Raw genomic sequence first — 16425 nt, 5'->3', positions numbered from 1 at the left:
TTTTTTAAATTCCGAATTATGTGTAAAATACACCCATCAAAGGGACTTAACCGTTATCTGTATGAATAACACTGTATCTTAAGAACACTAAAATAATTTGTATCAATTTATGTATCACTACGCCAGAGCTACAAATTGAAAATCATATTTTGTCTTTCATGGTATAAAACGCTTTCTTCTGCACAAAAATGTTCGCAATTATATCTCCTTTTTTTTTTTTTTTTTTTTTTTACAATTCTATTTTATACTATTTTTCTTTAAAAAAAGTAAAAAAAAAAAAAAAAAAGGATTTAAGCTTTTATTTTTCTTTTTTGGCAGAATTTGGATTGCGTTTTTGTAGTAATTTTCAAATTTTGTTTTTTTCATGTGTTGATTTGTTTACGAAACAATTTCGAGGATGTATAAAAAGTTTATACACAATAACATAATGATGTAACACCATTTTTTTGTATTTTTCCTACACACAAATGGAACAACTTTTCCAATCATCATGGATCAACAATTTTTTTCTATAATCACATTTAGTGATTGATCCTTATAAAATAAATAACTAGTTATTATTTTCATTATCTCTGAAAAAGGAAAATGTTTTTTTTTTTTTTTTTTTTTTTTTTTGTTTTTAAATTTGAACATTCTTAAATATTGAATTTTTCTTCTTCGTTTGATTTAATGGTACTCACGTAATTTATAATATATTCACACTTTTAAGGGAATCTTTATCTTTTTTATAACGTTTCCTACTTTTTTTTTTTTTTTTTTTTTTTTTTTTACTTAAACTAGCCCTAAATTTTTAAGATTACAACATTTTCAAATCTACATATGAAGAGAAAAAAGTATGGTAACGCTTCTTTTTATATATGTTCATAACGACATTAATGTATAATGCTATAATAATACACTTGATCAGTTTTCTATGATTTATTATTATATTTTTTTTTTCCCCCCTTCTTTTACTACATTTTAATGATCACTTTTCACCTCTTTTTTTTTTTTTTTTTTCAAAAATTTGTAACAGCAATAAAAGCTAATAACTTTGCTTATGCAAGATTTGTTTTATTTTACATATGTTAAATTTATAAAAGAGGGGAAAAAAAAAAATATATACTATGGCGTCAAACACATTGTTTGAAGATCGTTTTGTTATAAGCAGTGTAGATAATTCTAAGTTTGAAAAAGTGAGCAGAATTAAAGCGAAAAGCACGGGTTATGACGCAGAATTAATTCTTGATGTCCATTCGGAGTTGTTTAAAGTAGAAGAAAAGAAGGTAACACACAGACTGAATTTTTTTTTTTTTTTTCCCAACATTACCTCTTCACCTCGTATCTGATTTGTGTAGATATTTATTTCATCCTATTATGTGAACATAGAATATTCCCCTAACACACATGTTGTATATTCATGCTATTGGCAAACTTCTAACAGGCTATTTACTTAGCTCTTCAAGACAACTTTTTGGGAAGAAATGAAAATAGCTCATGGGAGGAAGGTGAAAACGTTTCTTTGAATACTGTTGAGTACATTATGAGTGGAAGGATTTTTAAGTTTGAAGAATTGTCCTCAGAAAGGAGGTTCGTTCGATTTATGCTTATGCCCATAACCACGTTCAATAAATCCTTATTGTGATACAAAAGAAATTGCGCTAATTTGGTGCAAATTTTGTGCAAATTTTGTGTAAATTTTGTGCACATTTATGTGATGTATATATTTTTTCTATTTTTCTATACACAAATATTGTCACATGGAACATTGCATATACCCATGTACACATGAGTGTACTATTAAGAATATTAACTTGTTTATTCACTTGTATGTTAACGAGTGTTTTAATTACTGCTTTAATTAGTGCTCTAACTAGTTCATTTACATGAGCCCTTGATACAGAAAGGGAAGACATATTTATCCATATGATCGTTTTTTTTTTTTTGTAGGACTGTTTATGCTTCCTTTGGTGGACTCATGATGGCATTAACAACTGATAAACAGTTTATTGGAGATCTTGAGGTTGATATGAAAATTTACCTGCTCACAAAAAATGTAGACATCGAAAGGGTATGAAAAAAAAAAAAAAATAATACCAAAAAATAATATACAAGAAAAATGATTTTGTAGCATATTTTTACCTGCAATATTCTTCAGAAGCGATACTAATTACAAAAGAAGCTTAAAGTTAAAAATTTGGACTCTTCACATTTTCAATTAAAAAAAAAAAAAAATGCCTACTAGATTACGCTGTTTTTAGATTTCATTACTTTAATTAAGCTTAATTTAATTTAGTTAATTTTATTTATATATTTTTTTGTTTTTGTTTATAAGTGTAATTATTTTAAATTCAACGAATGTATTTAGGACGTGTCTTCTTAGGGAAGGTGCTGTATCTTAATTTATTAATCAGCACTTTATGTACACGAAAAATGAATTCATATTTGTTTTGTGCGTTTTATATATATATATATATATATATATATACATACACGTACACATATGCATGTAAACTTAATTCGCCTTTTTTTTTTTTTTCGTTTTTTAAATTAACTTTCGACATACAAGGAAAAACACATGATAAATTATTTTTGTCACTAATTGTTGTTACAGATATGTAAGTTGGATTTAAGAATATGTTGTCATACTAAAAATATTACTAAATGGATTATTTAAAATGAAAAGGAAAATTTACTATTGTGATTTCTTTGCTATAAAATATTCATACTTTATTCAAAAAGGAAAAAATATGTCGAAATGAAATGCAAATTTTCAAATTAATATAGACTGTTGGACATACATACAAAAAGATGTGTGTATATGTAGGTGCGTAAGGGTGAGGGGAAAGTTTTCATTGAAATTTGTGAAATGCATAAAAAAGTAAATGCAATTTAGCGGAAATGCGAAATTGAGAATTGTGTAAACAAAAAATAGATTGATAATTGGTTATCAAAATGGAAATAGGAACGTGTATAAGTAAAAATATGTATATTCGTGTGTATTTGCATTTATATTTATCTTAACACATCTCTGCTTAATTGAAAAGGGACATGTATGAAAAAAAGAAAAAAAAAGGAAAACGTAATAAAAAAAAGTTCACTTATGAAGAACTTTTCTGCTCATAGTTTTATATATATATATATATATATATATATATATAATATAGTATTCTCTATTTCGCATATATGACGCGAAACAGTTCTCCGTTCTTAAGGTCATAAATGTTTATGTTAGTCTTCTTATAGAACATCACGTGTGTTTATTTTTTCTCCACTTGTCGTTTCTATCAAATAGTATATCTACACCTTTTTACATAATATCCCTCTGAATTATTCTTGTCAAAATATAAAAAAAAAGAAATAAAATTAAAGACAAAAGAAATAACACAATGGGGGATATATACTGTTATCCTGATTTAAAAAGCAATATAGCCACTTGTCCAATATAAAAATAAATAAAATTCTTAGTTTCATGTGTAACATAGGAACCGAAATTTCTGCCCACTACACAGTGCCATGTTGGATCATATTTTCTGTCAAATTCTTTTTTTATATGTGCTGCAATATCTTTTTCTACATTATATTTTTGTAAAGCTTGATTGGCACAATCAATAGCATCAATTTGCATTTCTTCCGTCATATCTACATTTTTGACAACGGCATTTTTATTTGATTTTCTATCTGCCATTTTGTGATATTATATGTATAAACTGGTGCAAAAAAAAAAAAAAATTTCTTTCTGTGAAATATCTTATATATACAATATGACAATGTATTTGTTTGAATAAAATTTATATAATTTTGATCACGTAAAATAAGACTCAATATATATGTACGTGGTAATTCTTTATATCCCATTAACTGCTCTTAAAAATTGTGTGTGCAAGTCACAATGTACACATATAATCAATCCTTAAATATTATGACATGAAAATTTACGTGCCTTGCGCATGTATTCGTAATGTAGTAGTAAATAGGTACAAAGTGATTTAAGATTTTTTTTTCATTTTTTTACACTTTTTTTCACTTTACTCATTCGTGTAGGTATCCCTAAATAAATGTTGACGTTTCTTTTGAATAAAGATAGAAAATGCAAAAAACAGAAAGAGAAAAGGAGGGAAAAAAAAAAAAAAAAAAATTAAACAAAAAATAAAACTCATATCAAGTACATATTACACTTACCTATTTCAATCGATTATTATAATTTTTTTTTTTTTTTTTTTTTTTTTTCAAATGATGTTCGCCTTTTTTGTGGTGCTGAATTTTGGCATAAAGAGAGTCACCACCTGTTTTGGTTAATTTTTACACAGTGTTTTAAGCATGTGCATATATGCATATATATATATATATATGTAAAGTGTAAATATGCCTTAACATATATATATTTTTTTGTAAATATCTACACTTGCACATGTGAATATTTTCACGTGACTATAGCTGGGGAGACGACGTGCTTTTGACACACAAATAAGCTCTAGGTATAGTATTCACGGAATCATAACATTTTTTCCATGCGTCTAAATAGCATTCATATGGAACCTCTAAATAAAAGATTCCTAGTGGGTCATGTTATGGCTTCAAGAGGAATTTAATTCTGGTATGTTCGTATGTATGACGCATATATAAAAATTATTCCCGAAGCTAAAATGTACTATTTTTCATGTATAATTGTATTTACAAATTTATGCATGTGTAAATAAAATGCATAGGCGCACAAAAATAATGCATTGATATCTTTGTATGACATAAACAAATATTCAAGAATATGCTACTGGATAACATAAGTTTCTGTAAAGTAAAATAAAAACCTCGAAATCTTATATAAATTTTTTTTTTTTTTTTTTTACGTTCTCATGATAGCCATTTCGAAAGGTGTAAATTTTATTCAGGTGAGAAAAATAATGGTATGTACTTACACCCTATTGCCAAAGTGAAAGGTAAATTTTCTAAATATCAAAAAAAAAATGTGTGAGCTTAAATTTTACTTACATTTGAGATTGTCCGCTAATTTTTAATTTCGTAACACTTGCTTTTCTCGCTTGTTTGCTCTCTTGTTTGCTTCATTGCTGGCTTGTTTTGTTTTATTTTAAATTTTTTTTCGTTTTTTCCCCCTTCATGCCATTTATGAGCAGCACAGAATTAAGAAATGAAATGTTAATTAAAATGTTGAATAAAAGACAAAAACTAAAAAAAAAATATCAAAGCCTATGTATATGCATAAACATACCCATACACACACGTGCAGATATATATATATATATATATATATATATATATGCAAAATTTCCACATATACAAGTATGTACTCAATAGGTACATAACATTAACAGAAAAAAAAAAATAAAAAAAAATAAAAAACATAAAAAACATAAAAAATATATAAAAATATATATAAATAAAATAAACATGCTCTATAGGGAGCGAATTAATTAAGGTATAAAATTTTTTTTTTTTTTTTTTAATATGTATGAACTTTCTGATTAAACCAACTGGTGGTTGCTCCAGGAAGATCACTTGCTGACATGTCTGAAACTTTAAAATATTCCGAATTTGTTAGGAACATTTTTGTAATAAAATATGTAGAAACGAACTGTAAAAAAGCTGTTCCAAACAACATAAATCTTTGTCTCCAGTATGTATCAAATATGTAGCATATCATAAAAATTATGGGAAAAGAAACTATGTAAAATAATCCACATATATATATCTTTTTTAAAAAATTACGAATAGCAGGAACCTTTGCCACTAAAAATAAATTATTTATATTAACATGATATACTATTGCTAGTATTACTCGCAAAACTATTATTATGTATCCTGTAATATTATCATTGTCAAAGAATTTTGAAGATGACTCCATAATGTATGTATTATCCAATATTACTAAAATAACCTAAAGATAAAAAAAATAAGAATAAAATAATAATAATAAAATAATAATAATATAATAATAAAATAATAAATAAATAATAATAATGTCAAGTACGTGTATGCTGTAGATATGAGGGGCTATATCATCACATAGAACTTAAGGTGTCTATGAGACTAAAAGAGTAACACAGGAGATGGATAAATGGAAACATTATGACGTCGAAACGACACAACGTCATTTAGAATAATGGGGAAAATGCAAGATCTCATTGAAATTCTCATTGTTTTGCAATTCTCATAATTGGTGAATAATGTTAAAAAAAATAAATAAACTGTATAATATATTAAATGCATTATTAAAATTTTATATCGTAGAAGTAGCAATATTATGTAGGTACCACAAATACTTAAGCTTAGGGTGTGTGAGCATGTGTATATATACATATGATTATATATATGTTTGTATGTTCTTATGTTTTGAGAGTTTGCCGTTTCTTATGCATATGCTGGATGCGCTACTTACGTGAAAAAAGGTAATAACAGCAAATATCAACTTTATCCTTGCAAAAATATTGAACGTGGCTTCGAAGATTGTTAAACCATAACTCAAAGAAAGCAACATTGTACACATCATAATCTGTGCCAGAAAATTCATAATATTGAAAGAAATCTTAAAAAGCTCAATTCCAATTCCATTTTTTGAATATACTAGTAAATGTATAAATAATAAAGAGTTAGATATTAACTGTACTAGTATTACAAAAGCGACACACAATACCATTGTGTGTTTTTGCTCTTTTGATAAAAGGTTTTGAATAATTTTATTACCATATTGTAAAATTAAAAAGATATATAAAACAGTCAAAATAAAGGTAAGAAGAGGAGAGTATAATAGTTCATAGGAAAAATGCGAATTGTTCGTTTGAAATATATTTATATCATACTCCACATTAAAACCTTCATTTTCATATATATAATCTAGTACATGTTCGTAGAACCCATTTTTATATAAATTGTTGTACATATTAGTAAAACTTTTCATATTTTTAAAGTTATGATATTTAAGGAAAAAAGAAATATCTTCTATCTCCCCTTTTGTAAAATTGTTTTCGAAAAATAAAAGTCTTTTAGGATTTTCTAAAAGGGTATTCTTATCAAAATTGTATGATGTATAAAACTTTGAATTACTATCATCAGGTGTGCTATCATTGAGATTTTCTTCATTCCATGCAGTAGATAATGAACTTGAGATATCGTTCTTCTTTGAAGCATTTATAAAATATTCCCAGTAAGCTATTTTAGCCTTTATGTTTAATTTCAAATTACGAATAAAACTATGATAGCAATCATCAAACATTAAAAACCATACATGAACACGATGTGTTGTTTTAGCACTAATATTAACGAATTCATAATTTGAATCCTTTTCATTTATAACAGATGCATGCTTAGAAATTTCAGATTGTACTATTTTATTATTCTTTAATTCGTTATGAATAGTATTGAATGGCGTAGTATATTTATTGTTCATAAAATTTTTTATGTTGTATGTTTTGCTATTAATTAAATCAGAATACTTAAAATAAAAAGGTATCTTCAACCTATGTACGCTCCTTAAATTTCCCAAAGCTTGACATTTATTACCTTGATTTACATAATTCTGTTCAATATCAAGCATTAGGGTTATTCTTTGAGACACAGCGTGTGTGTCATTATTTGTTAACACATAGTATGCATTGTCATAATCCATGTGAAACAGCTTTTTTTCCTTGTCTTCAGAATCATTTGGTAATTTACCATCCAGTTTATAGTAGTAATGAAGTAATTTCGAAATGATGTTATCCTTAAGTTTCATTTTTATGCTAAATTGGCACGTTCCTATACTGCAACTAAATTTTGTTAAGTAATGAATTTTTTCATTTTTTTTTATGTTGAAATTTCCGTGGAACACTTTGCTTTGCACATTAGTTCGGGCTATTAATAACCCCAAAATCCAGAAAAAAAAAAAATAAGTTGCTCTTTTTATCATTTGTATGGATCACCGCCGTACCAAATATTTAACAAATCTTTCCTCAAAATATTTTCAATATATAATTCTTTTATTTCTTTTTCCTTTTATCCTATGCATGTGTTTTTTATGCGAATGGCATAGACAATTTGTCAAGGTAGTTGTAGTAGAATTAATATATCCAGCCCTTCTGTGAAAAAGTGTTACGTCATAACGAAACATGCATATTTATATTACATTTATTATGATACATAAACGCCTTTCTTATGTGCGAGCTTAAATTTATGTTGTAGCGTAACGTACACACATTTCCGAAGATCTTACCATGGCTAGAAGAGGCAACCAAAGTTTTCCTCTTTATTTAAATATTAATGCTTAGAAGAAAATATGTAAAACTTTTGAAACATATATATATGTACATATAAAAAAAAAAAATTAGAAAAATGTACGTACAACTGAAACTGAAAAAAAGTGTTAAGGTGAAAAAAAGGAAAATAGGAGCAATGAACAAAAATATAGCGCGGAAACAACAACAAAAGTGAGACAAAAATGAAAGAAAAATCTTTCTAAAGGAAAAAACAAGTAAAATAATTAAAAAAAGGAAAATTTTCTATTGTTTTAAGTAGAAAACTACAAACTTTAACTTAAGTACAGTATATTATGATAGTTGTATATAATAAACATTTAAGGGCATTTGACAGCATTTTTTTTTTTTTAATTTTCACTGATCGACTTAACATTACCTACTAAAATGTGCCTAAGAACAAAAAAAACTGCTAACCTATATACATGTGCAAAAGGCAATTATAATCCTAAAGAACCCCTTAAAAAAAATGAAAAATGAAAAATGCATGGAGGGTTGTACAAGAACGCATCAAAATTTCAAAAAAGAAAATTCCTTTTAAATGTTTTTTAAAAAAATTAAGATTACACCTGTGTTTTGTGATTATTTTTTATCCCTCATGTAAATTATTAAATGCCTGAAAAAATTTCCTAAATGTTGTGAGAAGCTTTTTTTTTTTTTTTTTTTTTACCACACATTGTGAAACATGTTGTTTGTAATTAAACATGTGTAAATTCGCACATATATATATTTTTTCGTGTACGATTTTAATTGAGTATTTCAATTGTGAACAACCTTTTGTTTAAGAAAATATAAAATCGATTTTCTATGACATACCTTTATACTACCTTTTATTTTAACCGAATGTGCTGTCTTATATATATGGTTGCATGAGGACAATGAGGGATGAATAAAAAAAAAGTGAAATGGCACACACTACATATTCTTATTTAAAATGTAACTAAGGCCATAATACATAAACTCATTAACACATGAACATATTAACGAACGAACACATTAACACACTTTCATTTTGCATGAACACGTTTCTTTTCATGTCAACTCCACTATACATTTATAATAATGGTACGAATACATAAATTCGAGCTCAAGTGATTAATTTGTATCATGTCTACAATTTTTATTTCTTTGTTAAGCATTTGTAAACGCTCAATGTTAATTTTAAGGGCCTATATTAAGAAGAAGCCCTCATTTTTTTTTTTTTTTTTTACAAATTTAATGTTAATTTAAAACATAAAATTTTTTTTTTGGAATAAAAACGCAAAAACAATGATTTTGCATTTGCAATATGTGAATACGCATTTTTAGAAATATTTACATGCCTTAATTTTGCTTATGCATGTTGTAAGGCTCAGAATATAAAAGAGACAGGTAAATAAATAAATAAATAAATACATATATATATATATATCATTTCACACTTAATAGCTAGCTAACTACATGCATTTGAAAGTTTTAATATTTTTTTTTTTTTTTTTTTGTTCATAGTACGCATGTTCATAAATATTTACATGGAAATGAAACATGCTTTCTCTTAAAATAGCATTTTCGTTTTTATACTTAATTTATGTGTGCAATATTTCTTAGCAATTACATAAGATTCTTTATGTGGCTGTTTACGTAAGATTTTTTAAATGTTGTAAAATCTGTTGTCTTTTTTGTTCTCTTAACAACATATATATGTATATATGAACAAAAATATATATGTAATTGTATGGACTTAAGTTGATGTGTCTCAATTGTGCTCAAATAATATTTTTTTTTTTTTTTTTTTTACATGTGTCACTTTGCTTGTAAATTTATTTTGCAATCTCTTCAATTTTAAAAGGCATCACAATAACGAACGTGTTAAAAATAAAATAAGTCTCTATATTTTGTTCTGTATATAGTACCCCCTGAAAAAATTGGAAATTACAATTAAACAAAAAATTTGACGAATAACGAGATAAATCAATAAATATGCATGAATACGTACATATGAACAAATATAGGTATAAACTTATGAACACAGAAAAGCGAATGTTTAGCTCAAATCAAACAGATTGTCAATTCGTTTTGTTCTCATTATACACATCTTCGCAGCATATAAAAGCGTATTAATTTTTCCACAATCACAATATGTGATTTCTTTTTTAATTAAAAAGATAGGGTAAAAAACCAAATTTCACCTGTTTGGAGAAGGATAGCTACTGAAATATTGGAGCCCCCAGCGCATCAGAGAAATCATATAGCTCCCCTACAGTCATCAAAATGTCAGATATATCAGATTTTTCAGAAACGGCAGAAATTTCTGAAAATGAAAAGGAAAAGAAATTCTTCAAAAAGAAAGCCTCAAAGAATTCAACTCTCTCAAAGAATAATACGATGGACAAAACGGAATTGCTCAGCAAAACCAGTAGTATCAGAAGTGTTGACAATGTACAAGATGAATATGGGAAATTATCTATACAAAAATCAGGAACACTTAAATCGACAAAAAGTTTGGCTACGAAAAAAGAGTCTGAAGATGATCATATGTTAATTGGAAATTATTCAAAGTCATTTAAAACTTTAAACAATGCTTCGAAATTGAGAGAAGACGGAAAACCTAATCCCCTCCCCAATGCAAGAGTAGCAGATTGTGTTATGTCTCCACCAGAATTTTTTTTGTCTCACATTTATCATGATAACAAAGTGTTTACAAAAAAGTATGGTCATTCTATAGTAGAATACGAGAATGAGTTTTTTATTTATGGAGGAATAAATTCAAATAATGAATATTTAGATGAATTCTTAACATTCACTTATGGTCTTAATACATTTACATCTAAAAAGTTGGATCTTAATCCAGGAAAAAGAGCATATGCATCGATGACATTAACATACAACATTAATAATAATCCATCATTATTATTATTTGGAGGATTATGTGGGTCAAATACATTGGCAAAGGATTGTTATATGTATGACTTTATGGAAGATAGCTGGTCTAGATATACACACAAATTAGAATCCATTCCAGGATCAAGATATGGACATGCTTATACCTTTTGCCCTAATACATACACAACAATTATATGGGGAGGATTAAATAGAAATAATGAATTGTTAAATACGGGTCATAAATTCGTTGGAGGTGAATGGTCTGAAATCAAACATAAAGGTTTATGCCCATCAGGAAGAGTTCATTCTTCCATTGTTTGGTTAGATAGGGTTACAAAAGATAACGTAAATTATAGTTTTCTTTATCTATTTGGTGGAGATCTTACAAATAAAGGTACTCCGACAGATGAATTATGGGTATATAATTTGAATAATGAGAGTTGGGCAATGGTTAAAAATTCATCTGGTGCATCCCCTTGCCCTAGATGGAAACATGGAGCTGTTATTATTGATAAGAATATGTGGATTAGTGGTGGACTTTGCTCTGGATGGTTTTCAAATTATTCTATTCCAGATTTGTATGTATATGATATACCTTCCAATTGTTGGTTTAACTGTCAAATAGCATCTAAGCAAATTCATAATTGTTATGATTATGGTACATTAAATATACATTCTCAAACAAGGGCTTTCTTTCTATTTGGGGGGAAAAATGCTAATAATGATCCCACCTCAAATGTATGTAGGTTTGCACCTCTATGCACAAATGTATCTATTATGACCATGCGGAATGAGATAAAAAGATTCTCCAATTATGTACTTGAAGTAAAGAAAGAATCTGAAGAAACTGCAAACAATGTGTCAGAAATGCAAAAGATTATTCATACCTTTAGTTTAGATATAAAAGATTTTAAAATATTATTTGAAGCCCTCACACGAAGTATACAGATGCTTAAGGAAAATATAGAAAATGTCGATCAGGAGGTTGCTCTTCTTAGAAAGCAAATTTCTGAAGGTGAAAAAAAAGATGACACTGATAAAGGACAAATAAACGTTGTTGAGACTTCAACAAAAGAGCCTGAAGTCGAAAATGTAGTTAAGGAAGACGAAAGTAAAAAAGCCGAGGGGTTGTAATTCTTTTTCTGGTCCGAGATTTCCCATTCATGTGGAATGTCTTATACACTTATGAATGCCAGATATATGTGCATATAAGCTGTTAGATGTAGATGTGTTAAAAAAAAAAAAAAAAAAAAAAAATGGGTTAGGGGTAGAAGAGAAAGGCAAAGAAAAAAACACATGACTATCTGTTATGGTTTATTCGCTTGTTAACATTATATTATTACTGCATCAATCATTATTTACTTTATACCATATGTTTATTGCTTTTCCTTCTTTGCAAAATTAAGATAAATGCCTTTCATTTGATTACATTTTAAAATTACAATTTTTAACCGAACATGCTGATTTTATAATCTTATGTGTTTGTGCCTATATTGGACCATCCGCTCCTTGATGAAAATTTTCATATAACGTATCTGTGTTTATATCGAGTTTTTCTTTCTTTTTTTTTTTTTTTTTTTTTACTTTTTCCTATTTTTAAAATATTTATTCATTCCTTATTTTTCACTTCATGACAACACTTCAGATTGTCTACGTTTTGTACATATACTATTTTAATATAATTTTTTTTGCAAATCGATAATTTATTCATACTATATGCATTAATAAAAATAGTGATATGTTATTCATATGATATATGTAGCTATTCAAACAATGCTATGTTATGCTAATAGGCTCATTAAATAAGTTTATTCGTCGATAAATATTTTTAAGATAAAAAAAAAAAAAAAAAAAAATGCAAAATGTTGAAATAGACACGCAGTATTCATAACAAAATTGTAAATACTGTGGTGAGGAAATAAGAAAAACGACAAAATAAAAAAAAAAAGAAAAAAAGTTCTTTATTAACTTAAAAAAAAGGAAAAAAAATTTATGATCTTTCTTATGAATAGTTATTATACATGTGGGTAACTCTAATTAGCAAAAGAAATGCACATTGACTCATGAAATAGCAAGTAAAAATAATTTTCTCAAAGAATTACTAAACTCATTCTGTTTTTTGCATATAATAATCAAATGGATACAATCATGAATTTTAAAAAAACAGAGTTATCGAAAAATAATGTTTCCTTAAAAACATGTCAAAGTAAGGACATTTCCATGTATGGAGAAGATGATTTTTTCTCTAATTCCACTTTATCTGATGTTGAAGATTCTTATAAATTTTGGGAAAATGCCGATGATAGGTATGAGAAGATAAGTAAAAATAAAGTAAATGATTCCATACACATAAAGTTAATGTGTAATTTGCATAGGCAATTTTAGATATATTTTTATTAAAAACTAGCAATATCAACTTAAAAAAAAAAAAAAAAAAATTTACACTTATCTTCTTAATCAGCAACATTTTTGAAATATGCAAAGAGTTCGAAAGTTCGGGAGATGAAACTGAAAAAAACGGTATAGAACACAACCTAGACACTCCCAAATTGTACTCTAGCGTTGAAATTAACACGTCATCAAATGATTTAGGCATTATTTTGGAGGATGAAAATTATTTTAAAAAGGATGTGGAGAAGACATCATTAAATGATAATTAAAAAGTGCAGGAACATAACCTCATGGAGTCATAAAAATATACATATGTACGTGTACGTATGTATGAAAGTAATTTCAAGGGGAAGAAAACAAAGGTTGTAAGTAGATGGTGGTGGTAAAATATGCTTACCTATGCAAATGCAGAAGTTGTTGTATCTAAAAAAATATTTTGAAAAAATGTAGAACAAAGTATACACTACAAACACCACCTGTCATGTAAAAACTTGCTACAAAATAATAAAGAAAAAAAAAAAAAAAAAAAAAGGTGATTCGATGAGTCAACAGACGTGTTTGTATTATTTCTTATTTTTTAAGCATATACACTTGTATATACTTAAGAAAGTATATTATTCGAGTTGCATCTACCTAGTCGATCATTTCGAGGCATCCTGTAAATTTAAAAGGTTCTGGAAAGACTGTCCTTAATTTGCTCCACGAAGTTATTATCCACCTTTCTAAGTGAGATGTATGGCTTGAAAATTTCTGCATAGTTTAGAAGATTCTTCTGGGTTATATCTGAATATTTATTATAATTTGAATAAGATTTTATCTGCACAAGTGCCCTGTCGTGAAATAATGGATGCAGAAAATTCTCATCTTTGTAATGTCTCATGACTAATATGATTATGTGATCACTGTTTCCATATTTACTATGGAATATATGAGCTTTTGTATATATTTTATGACTCAATTGATAGTCTAGTGATTCAATTATGTTTTTATAAGTATCATGAACAATGTACTCAGATACTATTTTAGTATCTACTTTATTTTTTTCAGAAGTTTTTAAAATAGCTCCTTGTTCATATTTTCTTAGTACAGACATATTTTTTAAATGATTTGGCTCTAAATATTTTCTAAAGAGAAAATCCTTGTTTTCAGATCGTGGTGTTAAAATATTAAATTCTTCCTTAACATCAAATTTGAAATAATAATCAACCCACTTATATTTGTTATTCACATCTGATGCTTTCGTTATTATATTTATAAATGTTTCAAAATTTACATCTTCTTCCAGGGAAATTGTGTCATCTGACATGTATAAGCTACTTAACGAATATTCCGTGTATTTGAAAAAGTTCTTTTTCCCTAATTTTTTTAATATAGCTTCACTGAACACGCAAGATCCCTCTCTGTTACTAAAATAAGGGACGTTTTCATTATTCCCACCATCTGCATAATATACACCCTGTTTATCATTTACATCTGATATGAAATCGTTGAATATTTTCTCTAACTTTTCACTCATTTGATGAAGTGGTGTGCTGCATATATATATATATATATATATATATATATATATATATATATATATATATATATATATATATATATATTTTATATCTGTATGGTTATAAAAATGAGACACTCAAAATTTTATACACGTTATAGATAACCCTAAAGTGAATCCACACTTTTTAAAATTGTATTTATAACATTATATGATCCTTATTCTCACAAATTGTGTATAAAAATGTGGTTTGAAAATGTTATATTATAATGAACTGACATGGGCAGGGTTAAATCAAGGCATATTCATGCATGCAAGAAACATTTTTATTTGGAAAAAAAAAAAAAAAAAAAACATAATGAAATGAGATAGGATGGGATGAAATTCGATAAAATTATCAAGTGAAATAAGATATAATAAAATAAAAGGAAATGAAATGCATATTCCTTGATGTGCGAACAATTTGTCATAGGGGCACACATCTTCACCTTTTACATGATTAAATGCAATAGATAAACTGAGAAGAATGGAGAAAAGTTCCTACAAAAATTTTGCACTTGCAATAATCTTCCACTTTTATCAACCTTGACAAGGTGTAAAAACAACATTATAAAAAAGGACATCTGTTAATGGAAACTTACACATGCAGCACATAATAAATAGTTTTACTTACATGTAGAATAGTGCAAAGATGAGATAACTACAATTCTGTATATTTGCTTTACTGATCGTCTTGCAAAAGAGAAAAGATTCGTTGTTACTCACATCTCAGTTCTCATATTAAATGGAAAATAAATGTAAAGAATGCTTCACACGTTAACAATATTTAGTGCTATTTTATTGCTATCCCTTTTTTTATATATAAAAAAAAAAAAAATAAATAAATATAATAAAAAATGGGGCTAAATCATCAATTTTATATATTTAAAAAAGGAAACACCTTCATGGATTGGCATAAAAAAAAAAAAAAAAAAAAAAAAAAAATACTTGACTCAGTTTGCTCAAAGAAAAGCATATACATGTAGGAAAAAAATTGATGCAAAGTAATGAAGTACAATTTCAGCATTGAAAAAAGAACATAATAAAATTATGCACTGTTTAAAATTTAACTTACCTGGCTGGCGTTTGGGGTAGCTCACGAATTACCCTGGCGTAGTTCGGAGCAGAGCATTGCACTCAGCTGACTGTGATGAGCTATAGACTTTCCACATGGAAGGTGCTAACAGCAAAATTTTTGCCCGTGGCATATTTCATCTAATGAGTATGCCATTAATCCCTACAATTATAATTAATCAAATTTTTTGCACATCAAATTGTTTGTATAATTAAATTCCTCCCCCACCCCCCTCCCCCCAAGTGTGTGTATGTATATATATATTTTATGCATTTTTTATTTGTGTAAATAATAAATAAATTTATTTATACACAAGAAAAAACGAGTGGGAGTACGTA

At 27.1% G+C, this 16425-nt stretch overlaps 6 protein-coding genes across 6 annotated transcripts; 3 read left to right on the top strand and 3 right to left on the bottom strand.

Annotated features, from left to right (window-relative positions):
• Window positions 1-1106: 1106 nt before the first annotated feature.
• On the top strand, window positions 1107-2056 carry PGO_143160 (RNA polymerase subunit 8c; the record flags this gene model as incomplete). The annotated part of the gene is made up of 3 exons (XM_028690307.1): window positions 1107-1265; window positions 1424-1569; window positions 1930-2056. The coding sequence occupies 3 exons, from the start codon at window positions 1107-1109 to the stop codon at window positions 2054-2056; spliced, it is 432 nt and encodes a 143-aa protein (XP_028546108.1).
• A 1329-nt stretch (window positions 2057-3385) lies between these two features.
• Window positions 3386-3667, bottom strand: PGO_143150 (dynein light chain 1; the record flags this gene model as incomplete). The annotated part of the gene is made up of 1 exon (XM_028690306.1): window positions 3386-3667. One exon carries the CDS (start codon window positions 3665-3667, stop codon window positions 3386-3388), a length of 282 nt encoding a protein of 93 aa, XP_028546107.1.
• Window positions 3668-5437: 1770 nt separating this feature from the next.
• PGO_143140 (integral membrane protein GPR180) lies at window positions 5438-7879 on the bottom strand (the record flags this gene model as incomplete). The annotated part of the gene is made up of 2 exons (XM_028690305.1): window positions 5438-5872; window positions 6374-7879. The coding sequence occupies 2 exons, from the start codon at window positions 7877-7879 to the stop codon at window positions 5438-5440; spliced, it is 1941 nt and encodes a 646-aa protein (XP_028546106.1).
• Window positions 7880-10472: 2593 nt separating this feature from the next.
• PGO_143130 (hypothetical protein, conserved) lies at window positions 10473-12218 on the top strand (the record flags this gene model as incomplete). The annotated part of the gene is made up of 1 exon (XM_028690304.1): window positions 10473-12218. One exon carries the CDS (start codon window positions 10473-10475, stop codon window positions 12216-12218), a length of 1746 nt encoding a protein of 581 aa, XP_028546105.1.
• Window positions 12219-13232: 1014 nt separating this feature from the next.
• PGO_143120 (conserved Plasmodium protein, unknown function) lies at window positions 13233-13744 on the top strand (the record flags this gene model as incomplete). The annotated part of the gene is made up of 2 exons (XM_028690303.1): window positions 13233-13390; window positions 13546-13744. The coding sequence occupies 2 exons, from the start codon at window positions 13233-13235 to the stop codon at window positions 13742-13744; spliced, it is 357 nt and encodes a 118-aa protein (XP_028546104.1).
• A 395-nt stretch (window positions 13745-14139) lies between these two features.
• On the bottom strand, window positions 14140-14991 carry PGO_143110 (hypothetical protein, conserved; the record flags this gene model as incomplete). Its single annotated transcript, XM_028690302.1, has 1 exon — window positions 14140-14991. One exon carries the CDS (start codon window positions 14989-14991, stop codon window positions 14140-14142), a length of 852 nt encoding a protein of 283 aa, XP_028546103.1.
• Window positions 14992-16425: the final 1434 nt, after the last annotated feature.

The sequence above is a fragment of the Plasmodium gonderi genome, assembly GCF_002157705.1.
Source record: "Plasmodium gonderi DNA, contig: Chr14, whole genome shotgun sequence".
Taxonomy (NCBI): domain Eukaryota; phylum Apicomplexa; class Aconoidasida; order Haemosporida; family Plasmodiidae; genus Plasmodium; species Plasmodium gonderi.
This window is presented reverse-complemented; position numbering and strand designations above follow the sequence as displayed.